Raw genomic sequence first — 18,640 nt, forward strand, 5'->3', positions numbered from 1 at the left:
TATATTATTGATTATTGAGTTTATAATTAATTTTTAACCCAATTTTTGGTAATTAAAATTTAAATGATTGAAATTATTAAATGTTGAATATTTTGCATCTAACCAATTTATTTTTTTATTGAAATTAAAAAAAATGAGTTGTTAATCAATTCTAAATTTAAAATTAAATTTGAGTAAGAAAATAAAAAATATTTTAAATTTTATCTTACTAACCACAATTCATTTAAAGATAAGAAATTACTTTGTACATCATATATATTGTAGGATAGTATGGTCATTTGTTATTTTTTAATGGTAAATATTGTCAAATAAAATGGTGTAAGAAATTAGAAGAAAATGTATTTACAAGTTTAGGAAATACTAATTTATTTTTCAATAGAATAAATTATATATTGAATAACAAAAGTTGTTATTAGTTTCTTTTTACACTAACTAATACTCAACGATAGTGTTTCGGTATACCATGTTATCAAGAAATATTAATCAATCTAATAACTTTTGTAATGAATAAGTTTATGAATTTGAAAATTTAAAAATCATTTCATAAAATGTGAAGTTTTAACAAGTAACAATTGTTTTGACTTTAAGAATGAATATGATACTTTTTTTTTGAAAGAAAGCTCAACACAATAAGTGGAGCACAAGACAAAAATAGACCAAGTATGGACAACAGACTAAATCAAACTCATGTAGCACCAATAGATACCTCCTGTCACTTTCGGCAATGTCATCAACAACAGAAGGGATCCACACCTAACCACTCCTTGTAGTTCATGAACGACTGTTGTACAACCTCCTTAACCCCAGATCTTTTATTCTGAAAGATTATTCTATTCCTTTCTAACCAAATATTCCATACAATCGCACAGAAACATACCATCCACCTCTTGCGCTCTTGTTTACTAGTTGAAAGCTAAGTCCAGCTTTGGAAATGTTCCTTTAGCGTTTCTGGGCACGACCAGTGTCTTCCAACAAAGGACAGCCAAGCACACCAAGCCTGCCAAGAGAACTGACAACCAAGAAACAAGTGGTGACCATATTCAACACCTTGATTACATAACACACATGTCACATCTTCCTGAGTAACCACTCTCAAACGACTCAGCCTCTCCTTCGTATTGACCCTTCCAATAAAAAAAAAACCAATAAATAAAATTATCCCAAGTAAATTTTAACAAAGACAAAAGTCCATAAGTATTGCTATATATTAATGAAAAATTATTTTATTTTAAAGACAAATACAATTTTTTTTCTACGGATTTTCTAACTCGACAAGTCGAGGACTAATCCACCACATATTGATACTCTATTTATTAAGGGTCTGTCGCTAACTAATGGATTACACAAAATGAGATTCGAATTCCAAATACTTGCTTAAGCGGACAAATGAGATGGCCATTCAACCAATCTAAATTGATTAAAACAAATATTAGTTATTTTTAATATTTTTAAGTTATAAAATATTTATAATAATAATTACAATAGATATTTTTTATTTAAATTTTAATAAAAAAATTTTAATATAATTTTATGTATTATCCCGTGTAGGACACGGGAACATACACTAGTAATTATATTATTTTAAAAAAATATCTTTATTATAATTATATCAAATCAATATTCAATGCATTATTAAATTAATTATCAATTATCAATATTTTTATTTATTCTAATTATATTAATTGATATCGTTCTAATTCTCATTCATGTGTAATAATTTTATTAATAGATAGTTGTATCTACAATAATTAATTCTATCCACAATTTTATTAGTAAATAGTTGTATTCACAATAATTTACGCTATAATTCTCACCCATTTTAATAATAGTTCGTTAATTATATGGTTCTTTATCTTTTGCTTTAATTAGTGGATAATAATAATAATAATAATAATAATAATAATAATAATAATAATAATAATAATAATAATAATAATGTATGGACACAAGATTAATTAGTTAACAAATTAAATTTTAATTATTATGTTTTATTTTTTATTAATATTTTTATTCATTAGTTATTTTACTTTTTATATTTACAGTAAAGATTGAATGTAAAGAAGAAAAAAATAATATTAATTGTTATCTATTTTATTTATTTAGATTTATAATTAAATTTAATATAAGCGTAGCAAGTATATATAATTAATAGTAACATGATACTATAACTTTAAGTTGTATAATATAATAAAAAAGAACGTAGTAATTTATATCTGCTTCCTATATAGTAATAATATTATATATAGGGCAAAAAACAGAAATAAGTCAAGGGAGAAAATAATTTATGTGAATCAGCCAAAACGAAAACTGCTTCATGAATCCATCAATGCACGTTTATATGTAGTTCGAACCAGCTAAATTCGAACTCCATTTCTACATTTGGTTCGAATTATACACAAACACACGCACACACTAATTCGAACCAAGCACGAAGTAATTCATGGTATAATTCGAATTATGCTGTTAAAAAATTAATAATTTATTAAAAAAATTTATTAAAAATTTATTTAAAAAATTAATAATTTAAAAATTAAAAAAATATATATTTTATTTCATACGTTAAAAAAAAGCTAACAAAATATTTAATTACGAGACTTCTTTAAAATATTAATGAGCTATCAATTCGAATTCCATACAATACTTTTCTGTTCATTTTTAATAGCTCATGAATATTTTTTAATACATTTTTTTAATAAATTTTTTTAAAATTATACTACAAAAAATATTTTATCCTATGCAAAATAATTTTTAAAAAATGGCTTAAAAATGTTAGGAGTACTATAAAAATTTGTAATGTTCTAATAACTTAGTAAATACATGCATGTACTCAAATTTTAAATAAAATATTCTACATAGTCAATAATAATTTAGAAATAAAAGAAAATATTTTATTCCATACAAAATAATTAAAAAATATATTTTATTCTATACAAAATAATTTTAAAAAATGGCTTAAAATATGTTATGAATACTATAAAAGTTTGTAATATTCTAGTGATTTAGGTAAATACATGATAAAAATATTTTTTCTTTAATTTCTAAATTATTAGTGACTATGTAGAGTATTTCTTTAATGTCCTAAGTCATTACGACATTACAAATTTTTATAGTACTTCTAACATTTTTTAAGCCATTTTTTAAATTATTTTGCATAGAATAAAATGTTTTTTTGTGGTATAATTTAAATAAATTTATTAAAAAATATTCATGAGCTATCAAGAATGGGCAGAAGAGTATTGTATAGAATTCGAATTGCTCACCATATAATTTGAATCAGAATGATTCGAACTTCCCCATGCTTAATTCGAATTGATAGCTCATTAATATTTTAAAGAAGTCTCGTAATTAAATATTTTGTTAGTTTTTTTTAACGTATGAAATAAAATATATATTTTTTAATTTTTAAATTATTAATTTTTTTAATAAATTATTAATTTTTTAACAGCATAATTCGAATTATACCATGAATTACTGTATGTGTAATTCGAACCAAGCAGTGTGTGCGTGTGTTTGTGTATAATTCGAACCCAGCTGGTTCGAATTATGTAGAAATGGAGTTCGAATTTAGCTGGTTCGAACTACATATAAACGTGCATTGGTGGATTCATGAAGCAGTTTTCGTTTTGGCTGATTCACGTAAATTATTACTCCCCTTGACTTATTATTGTGATTTGCCCTTATATATATTTATATATCTCTTCTTTTAGCTTTTTCTTAAAAATATTGGCACAAAATTAACGTAGATATATAACATACATACTGAGCAATTATCTTCATTGAATTAATCATAAAGGTTAATATAATATAATAACATAATTTCTACTTAATTGTAGCAAATATCTCTATTAAAAATTAAAATTGCTCTATTAAAAAAAATTGTATACAGATTGCGTATGAATGGGGTTGGGATTGGAGACTATATATCGATACCAAACATAAAAGCTTATTGCACGTATTGTGGAATAAAAAATAAATAAATAAATAAATAAATAAATAAATAAATATAATAAAATAGTTTTAACAAAAAAAATATTTTAATATATGTGATTTAAATATTTTTATGTATAATTAATATATATGTATGTACAAATAAGGAAATATTTAGAATTATTTAACAAAATTAATATATATGTATACATAAATAAAGAAATTACTATAATTTATGAAGATTACACATGAATTTTTTTTTCAAATAAATTTATTTTAATTATATTACAATTAGTTCATGAATAATGTATAATTATATTATTTTATAAAAATATCTTTATTATAATTATGTCAAATCAATATTCAATGCATTATTAAATAACTGATTATCATTCATCGATATTTTTATTCATTCTAATTATATTAATTGATATAGTTCTAATTCTCATTCATGTGCAATAATTTTATTAGTAGATAGTTGTGTCTACAATAATTAGTTATATCCACAATTTTATTAGTAGATAGTTGTATCCACAATAATTCATGCTATAATTCTCACTCATTCTAATAATGGTTCGTTAATTATATAGTTCTTTATCTTCTGCTTTAATTAGTAGATAATAATAATAATAATAATAATAATAATAATAATAATAATAATAATATATAGACACAAAATTAATTAGTTAACAAATTGAATTTTAATTATTATATTTTATTTTTTATTCATATTTTTATTCATTAGTTATTTTACTTTTTATATTTACAGTAAATATTGAATGTAAAAAAAATAATATTGATTATTATTTATTTTATTTATTTAGAGTCATAATTAAATTTGATATAATTGTAGCAAATATCTATAATTAATAATAACATGATACTATAATTTTAAGTTGTATATTATAATAAAAAAGAACATAGCAATTTATATCTGCTTTCTATAGAGCAACAATATTATATATATTTATATATCTTTTCTTTTAGTTCTTTCCTAAAAATATTGGCTAATTATTACCGTGTACAATGAGTGTATATCTACTTAATATACTAAAACTGGGTTTTCCCCCAACTACTAAAGGTGACGTGTCGATCTCTCATGCCTTTGTTTTCCCTCCAAAACGAATAAATTTTTTTTCTATTCTAAATTATTTTATTGTAATTATATTATAATTAATACTAAATGAATAATATATAATTATACTAATTTAGCAACATATCTTCATCATAATTATATCAAATCAATATTTAATGCACTATTAAACTACTTATCAATTATCAATTAAAAATACTTTTAATAATTTTAATGATAATAATAATATCAATAATAGTATTAATAATAATAAAAAATCTTTGTTACCCGATTCACGTATATCAAATAATTTTTTTAAATTATTTTATAAAAAATATCTTTAATATAATTATATTGTAATTAATATTTAATGAATAATATATAATTATACTAATTTAAAAACATATCTTCATTATAATTGTATCAAATCAAAATTTAATGCATTATTAAAAAATTACCTTAATAATAGGTAATTTACATATTTATTTTTGTTTTACTAAAGTCTATATATAGTGTTTTCCTGTGCTACATGAATCTAAATTTGAGAGTCAATTCATAATTTTATATTTAGTATTTTTTTTTACTACTTCATAGAATAAGAATGTATTCTTCGTTTTTTATTGAAGTTGATCCTTTTAAGGTAAAATTTATAATTTTTTATAATATTTTTCATATACTCATTCTATTATATTATTCTTTTGATAATTTTTTATTTGTTGTTATTCTAAGTTATTCTTATCGTCTAATGTTCCAGTTCGATTGTCTTTTGCCACAATCATTTACAATGCATCACATCCATGAAATACCTCATCGAGTTGTCTTCACTGATTCAGGTTCCAACTACATGGATGTAAGTGTTCAAAGAAGAGGCAATAGTCTCTACTTTATCGAAGGATGGTTGGATCTACTCACCTATTATGACCAACCCAATAGAATGTGGTTAAAGTTAGATTTCTTAGGAGGAGCTCGATTTTTGATTGAGGAATTGCATCCACGGAACTTTATAGGGCAAGTTCAAGTTCCATCCCCTCCATGCTTTTTACGTCTGCCCGAAAATCTTCGAAGTGGAGCACATAATGAAATTGAATTCCCTCAGTTTCAGTTCAGTTTTGCTAAATTTGTGACAAATTCAGATATGCAATTTCAACGATTGGCAATTATATACCTTGTCGTATTGCATGGATAGCGGATGATGAAGCTTATCTAACAAGAGGATGGTCTGATTTTGCACGAATTCTAAATATTGAAACTTACGATGTTATTTCAATTGGTTGTCGTTACAAGAATGATTCTATACTATACGTGACTAAGGACTAGAATGGGTTCAATATTGTTTAGGTAATTTGATTTTACTATTAGCATTTAATTAAATTATAATTATAGAATTTTAAATTATTGCCTCAATTTATATATTACGATTATTTTTTGTAGATGTGCTATTTTTAAATAATTTAATAAAATGAAGTAGTGTAAGATATTATTAAGTTTATTTTTATCCTTTATTTTTTTATTTGTATTTTCATTGTATTTGACAAAAAATGAACCTACACATATATTAAATCGTTGACCTAAAGACAATTTATTTGCCAATAGAAACAGATTTTATTTATAATTGGAATAAAATTTATTTGCCAATAATCGGTGGATAAAATTGAAATTACACTCGTGTCATATAATTATAATTGATTAATTGGTATAAAATAAAATTATACCCGTGCCATGAGTAATAATCTAAATAATTATATCTTAACAAAATATAATTTGAAATAATTTATAAATAATTATCTTAACAAAAATAATTATTTAATAATTGATTTAAAAATCAATGCAAAAAATAATTATTAATAATAGTATTATTAACTGGATAAATAATATAATTTCAAATTATTACTTGAAATATAAATAATATATGGAAATCTATTGAGTAAATCAATGATTTTGCACCTTAATAATTTGACAATTATTACTCAATTAACCAGTTAATTGAATTAGTAATAACAATTTCTAATTTCAAATTTTGTATATTAAGTAGTTATTAAAAATTGAGTAATAACGATTTACACGGAAAAATTATTGATAAATTCAATCAACTATATAGAAGATAATATACTAACAGTTTTAGTATATTATTTATGGCAAGCGAAATTATTTTCTCAAATTTTCTATTAAAATTGAAATTAGTAATAGTTTAAAAAAAGGTTTATTAATAAAATTACTAATAGTCACATTTTTATACACAAGATATATGTTTTCTATATATTATTTACAAAATATAATGAAACATGAATAATGAATGAGTATGTTATTTCTTCGACTAGCTAATTAATGCAAAATCGAGTATCTTTTTTTATTCGATTGAGGTCATATTCTGTTTGGTGAAAGTTTCAATCACCTTAATTAAATCATGTCTTTGTGCCTTAACTTATACAGGTAGTAATATGTTACATATTATTTGGTATATCTAAGTATTTATTTTCCATAACAGAGATGTAAAAATTCATATTAAGGTTTATTGCCAAATAATTAGTGGATGAATAATAGTAGATTATATTATTTTGGAAAAGTATTTTCATTATAATTATATCAAATCAATATTTAATTATGATAAAATATGTTAATTATAATTATATAATAGAATTATAATAATTACGATATTTATGTTATATATTTTAATCATTTATGTACGTAAATAATTAGAAATCAATCAAATCAAATTATCACGGTAAATAATATGTTGTATATTATTACGGGAAATAATCCGTAGATAAAATTGAAATTACACCCGTGTCATATAATTATAATTGATTAATTGGTATAAAATGAAATTATACCCGTGTCATGAGTAATAATCTAAATAATTATATCTTAACAAAATATAATTTGAAATAATTTATAAACAATTATCTTAACAAAAATAATTATTTAATAATTGATTTAAAAATCAATGCAAAAAATAATTTTTAATAATAGTATTATTAACTGGGTAAATAATATAATTTCAAATTATTACTTGAAATATAAATAATATATGGAAATCAATTGAGTAAATCAATGATTTTGCACCTTAATAATTTGACAATTATTACTCAATTAACCAGTTAATTGAATTAGTAATAACAATTTCCAATTTCAAATTTTGTATATTAAGTAATTATTAAAACTGGGTAATAACGATTTACACGAAAAAATCATTGATAAATTCAATTAACCATAAAGAAGATAATATATTAACAGTTTTAGTATATTATTTATGGTAAGGAAAATTATTTCCTCAAATTAAATTTTATATAATTATAGTAAGTTTCTATAATTAAAGCAATATAAAACTGCTTCATATATAGCAATAATATTATACATATTTATATATCTCTTCTTTTATCTCTTTTTTCAAAATATTAGCATATAATTAATGTAGAAAATATATAATATTAAACTGTTTTGTTATGCATATATATGAATTTATATAATAACCCGTATAATTTATACGTATGGCATAATACATATGTCAAAAAAAGATTCCATAATTTTTGAAAATCACTGTTTTGTTATATGAAATTAAAATTGAAATTAAATAATTTCTATTTATATAATTTTTTTCTATTAGTATCAAGTATCTCCATTAAAAATTTATATCGTTTGTAATTAGTGTGTGTGTATATATATATATAAGTCGTAATAGTCAATTGTTTCAATTATTTTTCATCTACAAAATTCGTACCTTATTCGTATTTCTTTTTCTCTTTATTATTTTCCATACCTAATGGCTACAAGCTATGATTCTATCAACAGTATTACCTATAGTAGATTATGTAATGAAAATGTTAGGAAAATAAAGGCAAGGATTATAAGGTTATGGAAAGTTCCATCCAAATTTGACAAGAGTAAGACAGCTTATCTAGAAATGGTTCTCATAGATGATAAGGTAGGTTGATTATTCTACATGATTTCTTCGAGTGATGCTAGGTCCAGTTTATATATATTTACTGTTCACATTTTAACTTTATTTTGTGAGTAAACTCTTGGAGGAATCAACCACAGTGCGATTTAATAGAGTTGTAAGTGCTAATAGTCTTCGTTTTTAATTTGTTTTACAGTGTGATAAAATTCATTGTTCAGTGAAGAATTATTTGGCAAAGATGTTTGAGAATGATATGATCGAGGAGAAAGTTTATGTCTTCTCAAATTTTCTGATTGAGGAATCAAGCGGAATTTATCTTCCGACTACACATGTGTATAGAATAACCTTTAAGAAGGAGTCACGTATAGTAAATACGATCAATGATCGTAACATTCCTGACAATCATTTCAATTTTCTCAATCATGCTGATATATTGAGACAAACAAATGAAAAAGCTAACTTATTTGGTGCGTAATTAATTTGTATTATTATTATTATTATGTTGTTTCATTTATTTGTCTTTAATTTCATGCTTTTAATTCGTCTTTTTTTTTTTAAATTAGATGTTATTGGACTCTTAACCGAAAAAGGAAAAATTATATCATGGTCAAAAGCAAGAAAAAGTGGCCATTACATTGTGGTTGATCTCCATGATTTGCAGTATGTGAAGATTTAAAATGTCACAATTAGAATTTGTTTTGTAACAATTGTCTATTCATATGCAAATTTTTTTTATTATATATTATTACTTATTTGTTCTAATTTTCGCCTTTATTTAGAAATGAGGAAAAAATTAGAGCACACTATGGGATCAATTTGTAACTCAACTACTCAATTATCTACGTGATCACCAGGCAACCGAATATATAGTTATTATCCAATTTGCTGCACTTTTGTTGCCTAACGGAAGAATTGCACTTTCAAGATTTAAAATTTCTTTGGCCATAAATGAGGATTCTTTGTGTAGCATTAAACAGGGAAGTCCTCTTGCAAGGTTAATATCTAAGGCCAAATTAATCATATGGGATGAAGCTCCAATGATAAGTAAGTATTGTTACGAAGCTTTAGACAAATGCCTCAGAGACATCTTAAGGTGCTCAGATTCGTATAATGCTCATTTGCCATTTGGAGGTAAAGTTGTTGTTCTCGGAAGAGATTTTAGACAAATTTTACCTGTAATTTCCAGAGGCTCAAGGCAAGATATAATTCAGTCTTCTATTAATTCTTCATATTTGTGGCATAACTGTAAGGTTTTGAAGCTTACAAAAAACATGAAATTGTCACTAGGTAAAAACAACAACATACAAGAACTCAGAAATTTTGCAGAATGGCTACTCAAAATTGGTGATGGTTTGGCTGGTGATACAACAGATGGTGAATCGATCGTTCATATACCATCTGACATTTTGATTAAGAACTCTGAGACAGTTTTGGATGACCTCATTGATTTCGTGTATCCAGATATGTTATCCAATTTATCCGTTAAAAATTATTTCAAGGATAGAGCAATTCTTGCACCAACTTTGGATTGTGTTACTGATGTTAACAACAAGATGACTGCAGGGTTACCTGGACAAGAAAGAGTCTACTTAAGTTCAGACTTTGTGTGTGCTGAAGAGGGAAATATGGAATTTGAGTTAGATGCTTTCTCGCCGGAGATTCTAAATGGAATAAATTGTTCAGGTCTACCACCACACAAGTTGGTTCTAAAGGTTGGCGCTCCTGTTATGTTGCTGCGGAATATAGACCAAACTAATGGTTTGTGCAATGGAACGAGGATGCAAGTTAGAAGAATGAGAAATCATGTGATAGAATGCAAGACTTTAACTGGTAACAAAGCTGGAAGTATTGTTCTTATCCCAAGACTGAATCTAATTCCAAACAATGAAATATTGCCGGTCAAGTTTCAAAGAAGACAATTCCCAATTATCATGTCATTTGCAATGACAATAAATAAGTCCCAGGGACAAACTCTATCGAAAGTTGGAATTTACCTTCCAAGGCCAGTTTTCATCCATGATCAATTGTATGTTGCGTTATCAAGGGTAACGAGTAAAGATGGTCTGCGAGTGCTGTTGCAAGATCATGGACACTTAGAAGATAACTGCACGATGAATGTGGTATATAGAGAAGTTTTTGAGAGCCTATAATAAAAAGGTAATAACAAAATGTCTTACTAAATCTATTTATTTATTAAAATTTATTACTATCACTTAAAAAAATTTAGAAATTCTAGAAACTAATAGATGAATTCTTATTGTACATTAATAGTTTGAGAATATTAAAATTATCATAAAAATTCGTATAATTTTATATACAAACATTGATACAGTGTTGTTTCATGTATATATTTTGCAGGTATCAAAGGATAGCATTGAATTGTTATTCAGTAGGTTTAAATTATTTATTGTTTATTACAAAACTTTCTGCATTAGGCTTCTCTATTAATTTGTTCTTCATTTTGAGCTGATTTTGATATTTTCTTACTTCACAGTAAACCAACATATAAAACTTCGTTGGTAGATTTAAGTATTACTAGATTATTTATGGTCATATTGAGTATATATGCCTAATTTATTGAAAAAAGTAGATTAAATAACTATTTTATATTTAATACAATTAACACTATATTAAGAAAAGAAAAACAACGCATACAAGTTATTCTTTTATTAATTAAATTATTATAATTAAAATGAAATTTAACATAACAACTTAGAATTATAATTTCAATCTTATCACGTGCATGGCACGGGTGATTAAACTTGTATATATATATAAGGAGTAATAGTGAATTGTAACAATTATCATCTAGAAAATTCGTACCTCAGACATAGTTCTTTTTTTGTTTATTGTTATTTTTTAATGTTATTTTTCATACCTAATGGCCTACGATTCTATCAACAGTATTACTTATGGTAGATTATGTAATGAAAAAGTTTGAAAAATAAAGGCAAGAGTAACGAGTAAAGATGGTCTGCGAGTGCTGTTGTAAGATCACGGACACTTGGAAGATAACTGTACGATGAATGTGGTATATAGAGAAGTTTTTGAGAGCTTATAATGAAAAGATAATAACGATATCTCTTAATTAAATTTATTAATTTATTAAAATTTATTACTATCAATTTAAAAAATTGACAATTCTAGGTGCTAATGGGTAATGCATTGTTATTGTACATTTATAACTTGAGAATATTAGAATTATCATAAAAATCCGTATTATTTTATTCTTCTGATAAACAATTTTATAATTACGTTAATCATATAATTTTGTATACTAACATTGATATAGTATTGTTTCAGGTATATATTTTGCAGGCATCAAAGGATAGTGTTGAGTTGTTATTTAGTGGATTTAAATTATTTATTGTTTATTGGAGAACTTTTTGTATTAGAATTCTCTAATAATTTGTTGTTTATTTTCAGCTGATTTTGATATGTTCTTACACATATAACAATTTGTTGGTGGATTTAGGTATTACTAGATTATTTATGGTCACATTCAGTATATATGCCTGATTTATTAAAAAAAATAGATTACTAAAATCGGTTAATAACTACTTTAGAGTTAATATAATTAACACTAAATTAAGAAAAAATAAACAATGTATAATTCATTATCTTTTTATTAGTCAAATTATTATAATTCAGATTAATTTTAACAAAATAACTTAAAATTATAATTTAAATTTTATCACGTGCATGACACAAATAATTACACTTGTTTTTATTTTATAATTAGGTATAAAATAATCTATATAAATGTTAAAACAAAAAATTATATGATAATAAATTCTATGATAATGATTATAACAAAAATTAATTTAGCAATTTATATTTTATACATATTGAAGTATTTGCTTTAGTAAATATTTGAATTTATAAATTATGTATTTTTTTTTTTTTGACACAGTCACCTGAAGAGGTAATCCCTTTATTGTTATATTTTTTTGTACATATATATAGGACTAAACAAATTTATAAAGTAAATACAAATATTGATATGTTTGTTGAATGATCATTTGTGTTGTAATTTTGATCTTGTGCCAAAGTTAAAAGTAGTTGAAGAGATTTTTGATAATTTGTATGAGAGATTATGAAATCGATAAAATAATATTGTAATAATAGTAAGAGTGTTGTTGATTATATATAAGTAGACCATAATAATTCGCTATTTGAATATTAATAACTGAAAAAAATTATTATTATTATTACAATTTTAATATAGATGTTAATTGTATTTACCGTTACTTTATAATTAAAATGCTTAATGATTCATAGTAAATTCAATTAATTAAGGTATTGATTATTATAATATTTTTAAAAAAATATATAATAGAAGAGAGTTTTTTTAATGAATGCCATCTATTCAAAATGGATTACATGATTTTATGGAAGAGAGCTTCTATTTTTAATATATAAAAATAGATAGATATGTTTATTCACATTATTTTTAAGATATGTTTTTCTCTAATGTTATATCAGCAATATTGTTTATTTAGCAAAATTTTAGAATTAATTACTCAATTTTTGTCAAATCAATTATTGTTTTTAAATCAACAAAAAAATAAAATATACAAAAAATAATACAATAATTACCAACGATAATAATTAAAAATTAATAGTGTCTAACCAAATTTATAATTTACAAAGACATTAAATCCATATCCCTATATTTATTATATCATACCGTTATAAACAATACAATAAATTTATAACCCCAATAATTAATTTAGAGTAATTACCCAAATCAGTCCCCGAGGATTTTAGAATCGGACATTTTAGTCCCCAAGAAAAATTAATACATGGATCAGTCCCCAAGGTTTTACTCCGGCAGACAAATCAGTCCCCAATTCATTTTCCGGTAGAGTAATTATCCAGATCAGTCCCCAAAGATTTTAAAAACGGACATTTTAGTCCCTAAGAAAAACTAATGTACAAATCAATCCCCAACTTTTTTCTTTATTAGACATAATAGTCCCCCGTCCAAAAATAAAATAAAATAAAATAATAATTATTATTAATTGCACAATAATATTGTACTATATTTTTTGTATTTTTTAGACAAAAATAATGATAAATTTATTCATTAGATTCTTATATATATATATATATATATATATATATATATATATATATATATATATATATATATATATATATATAATCACTCAATAACAACAACAACAACAACAATAATAATAATAATAATAATAATAATAATAATAATAATAATAATAATAATAAATTATTAGAGATTATTTTACAAGAAATTCAAAGTTAAAATCATTTGATATTTTTGTATTTAATATAATCAAAAGATGTCCTATGTAAAAAAAATTATATATGTTTATATTAAAAAATATGTATTAAAACAAAATATTTTAATTTGAATTTATATTAAATACATATTTTTTAAAATAGTACATCTTTTGATTATATTATATACAAAAATATCAAATGATTTTAACCTTAAATTTTTTATAAAATAATCTCTAATAATTTTATTGATTATTATTATTATTATTATTATTATTATTATTATTATTATTATTATTATTATTATTATTATTATTATTATTATTATTGAGTGACTATATATATATATAAATACATATATAAGAATCTAATGAATAAATTTATCATTATTTTTATTTAGAAAATACAAAAAATCATGGTATAATATTATTATGTAATTAATAATAATAATAATAATAATAATAATAATAATAATAAATAAAATTATTAGAGATTATTTTACAAAAAAATCAAGGTTAAAATCATTTGATATTTTTGTATTTAATATAATCAAAAGATGTACTATTTTAAAAAATATGTTTGTATTAAAAAATATGTATTTAATATAAATTTAAATTAAAATATTTTGTTTTAATACATATTTTTTAATATAAACATATATAATTTTTTTTACATAGGACATCTTTTAATTATATTAAATACAAAAATATCAAATAATTTTAACTTTGAATTTCTTGTAAAATAATCTCTAATAATTTATTATTATTATTATTATTATTATTATTATTATTATTATTATTATTATTATTATTATTATTATTGAGTGACTATATATATATATAAGAATCTAATGAATAAATTTATCATTATTTTTGTCTAAAAAATACAAAAAATATAGTACAATATTATTGTGCAATTAATAATAATAATTATTTTATTTTATTTTATTTTTGGACGGGGGACTATTATGTCTAATAGAAAGAAAAGTTGGGGATTGATTTGTACATTAGTTTTTCTTAGGGACTAAAATGTCCGTTTTTAAAATCTTTGGGGACTGATCTGGGTAATTACTCTACCAAAAAATGAATTGAGGACTGATTTGTCTGCCGGAGTAAAACCTTGGGGACTGATCCATATATTAATTTTTCTTGAGGACTAAAATGTCCAATTCTAAAATCTTCGGGGACTGATTTGGGTAATTACTCATTAATTTATTAATTTATATAAATAACTTATTCAATGTAATAAACATCTATATTACAAATGTCATAATAATTTATTAATCATAATAAATAAGTTACAAATATTCAAATTCTATACTATTTGAACTATTTATATAAGTTTCTTATCACTATTCCTTCAAATAACATCAAATTTAGCACAAAAATGTATTTTCGAACTACACAACATCTTAAACTTACTCAATGGAGATAACTATGTTGAATGTGAAAAGTATAAAAAAAAAGCATATGAAAAATAGATAACTACATTTGTGGCACATGTAATCAAACATCACAATATCCAACAATAAGGTAACTCTATATACGCCAACGAGCTATATCTCAAATGACATAGTCTCCCTATACTCAGTTAGAGCTTAGAGGTCGCGAGTTACTCATTGATTATAGGAATCAACTTCGCCAACACTAATATCATCAAACAAAGACACATCTTCGAAAGAAGATCATATTTGTAAAGATGGAACAAACAACACAATAGAAAGTGCATATAACTCAACAATTCATAAAGAACATGCTTTATCAAGTACCTAGGCCAGAAAGAAAAAAGTAACAACTCTAACAACAACTAATAAAAAAAAGAGGACGAGCCACATAAAAAGACTAAGTTCATAAACTAAAACAAATGCAAAAATCAAACCACCAAATAAAAATGTCATTTTGTACATATAATTCTAATATCCAAATTTTTTGTGCTACAAATTATTTTAAATAAAATATCTTTTAAATTTAACTTTAATTTACATATTTAATTTAATTATATAAAACATAACAATTTTTAATATTTATTTTATACTATCAATAATTTACCGTCCCGTACACTATTATTACCGTCCCGTACACTACGCGGATCTCATTCTTAGTAATTACCACCTATTTAAAATAATTGATAGTTAAAGTGACACAATAGAAAATAAACATATGGCATAAGTTCATCTCACAATTTTAATTTAATATCAACTTTTATATAATAAGAATACATAGATAGATTCTCTTTCTTCTTCCTTTTTTTTCCTTTTGGTTAAAAGAATGGCACAGGATAAAAAGATTGAAAATGAAATAAAAAACAGTATTATCGTTTTATTGGTATCAGACCCAAAAAGGAGAATTACAATTATACAAAAACATTTATGTAGACAAGTATGGGAACGAAAGGCCACAGCAGTTTCAAAGTAGCCCCATGATCACATGGCTAAGCTAACAAATTAAAGCAAATTATTCATATAATCTCTCTATTCTTTTATAGAAAATCAAATAAAATTTTAAGCAGATACAAAACTTGTTAATCACAATACAGTAGAGAGTTATCTATCCAACTAGTGGAATTGGAAGTTATTGGAACCAGTCATTAGCAGTTGATATTCATCACAAGATGGGACAAGACCACAAGAAAAAAAGCATGGCTTCCTTTAATGTCATTTTAATTTCTTTTCTTTCTATGCCACCTTCACAATTTGTGGATATCAGGCTTTTAATTTCCTATTATTGGTCTTATCCCATATCAGCATGCATCTTTGAAAGGAACATTCCAATTTTTTTTCCCAAGAACATCAGAAGCCTACTGATTTTTGGTACTTGGCAAGTTGGCATAGCTATCAGCAAGTTTCATATAAAATATTATTAATGCACTATTAGAAGCAATATAATCTACAACTGTTACCATTTTGACAAATACATTAGTCTAGTCTTGGTGATTTTAGTAACTATAAAGCATCAAACACATTATACTATAATTAATCAGTATAGTCATAGATTTTTAGTTCTTTCTCACATTCTTGTTCTACCCTTTTCTCCTTCCTTCTTTCTCAGTCAAATCCTAAAATCATTGCCATAATAAAAAACATGAAAATCCATAAGCTACTGTCTGGTTCATAACTACAGGAAAATAAATTATGTATATAACAACTAACATGCAAGTACATGACTTTCACATTAAGCTAGAAGCAAATGAACATACACACTATAATAATTCATAAATCTTTCACATTGAGAACATATGTTAGTCAATAGTCAATGTCATCACTTGAAATGGCTGTTTTCATAAGGGAACAAGTAGAAGCTTATCAGTGCAACACTACACTAGTGCTTTTTCCAATGATGGTTCAGTACATCACTACCAATTAATCTGTGGTGTAGGTTCTAGCTACAGTAAATCATTGGTAGGATATAATTCATTCTATTTAAATTTTCCTACCCTGCCCTTTGATGTTGACCAAGAACAAAACAAAAAGAAAAGGATGAAGTGATAAAAACGTATGGGAGTAAAACTTGCCTAACTCAGACCCACCACCACTAAATTATCATAACATCATCCTCATAGTCAGCTAAAACTAGCTTACTCATTCCATTTGGAGCATTATAGTGCTCTTTTAGCACACTTTTGATTCTAACTGAGGATATATTATACTATATCAGTATCAGATACAAGAAAACAAGAAAATATATTAGTGAACTTGTTATTATTCTGATGTATGCATTATCTTTATTAATGTCATTAACCACTTCAGGATATGGTGGTGATATTGAAATATCCCAAAATGTAAATTATGAGTCTGAGTAAACTTGTGAGTGCTCCAACAGTGGTAGATAAATGTCATTTTTTATTTATGTCAATATATCTATGTATAGCTATCTATATCCATAAATCTATATTATATCCACTATAGTGGAAGGGTAATTATATGAGAATAAGGAATCAAATGTGGCTAATTAATGACTGAGGAGAATCATGTTAGATATTTCTATGAGTCTATCTTGCAATCTGTAGTTTTCTTAAGAAAAGGGTAGCCATGAGGCTGGAATGGTATATACTACTTTACAGTCACCTCCTTGTTTAGTCTTTTATCTCATGATAACCCCACCATGTAAGATCCAGCAGATATCTTAAATTCTTCTAAGAATAATATTTTTAGATATTTCCTTTAAAGAAAATACAAAATGCCCCACAGCTTTTTCCATGGGTCAATTACACTTATCTCTTCTATTCTTAGGTAAGATTATGCATGAAACTTTTTCACTTGTAAAAATATGTATTAATTACTTATGAAATTTAGGTTATGTCAATGATTAGTATCCTTGTAATTTCCACAATTTAATACTCATAGTCATAACAACTCAAAAAAAGTCATATGTAATATAGTCTAATCTTACTATAGATCTCATTGTAATTTAGTCCTGAATAATTTACATTGATTTGAAAAATCTCTTCCAAAGATAAAATGGTACAACATACTGAAACAGAGGACT

The 18,640-nt window shown here is 23.8% G+C and overlaps 1 protein-coding gene across 1 annotated transcript; it reads left to right on the top strand.

Annotated features, from left to right (window-relative positions):
* Positions 1–8,759: 8,759 nt before the first annotated feature.
* LOC107620097 (uncharacterized) lies at positions 8,760–11,047 on the top strand. Its single transcript, XM_021114436.2, has 4 exons — positions 8,760–8,921; positions 9,094–9,364; positions 9,461–9,557; positions 9,865–11,047. Exons 1-4 carry the CDS (start codon positions 8,760–8,762, stop codon positions 11,045–11,047), a joined length of 1,713 nt encoding a protein of 570 aa, XP_020970095.2.
* The last annotated feature ends 7,593 nt before the right edge of the window (positions 11,048–18,640 follow it).

This window comes from Arachis ipaensis, chromosome B10 (assembly GCF_059453495.1).
Source record: "Arachis ipaensis isolate K30076 ecotype BB chromosome B10, ASM5945349v1, whole genome shotgun sequence".
Taxonomy (NCBI): domain Eukaryota; kingdom Viridiplantae; phylum Streptophyta; class Magnoliopsida; order Fabales; family Fabaceae; genus Arachis; species Arachis ipaensis.

Coding starts and splice junctions, on each gene's coding strand:
- LOC107620097 (XM_021114436.2), top strand. CDS start 8,760: ATGGCTACAAGCTATGATTCTATCAACAGTATTACCTATAGTAGATTA. Junction 9,365..9,460: donor TGAAAAAGCTAACTTATTTG/GTGCGTAATTAA, acceptor TTTTTAAATTAG/ATGTTATTGGACTCTTAACC. Junction 9,558..9,864: donor GTTGATCTCCATGATTTGCA/GTATGTGAAGAT, acceptor TTCTTTGTGTAG/CATTAAACAGGGAAGTCCTC.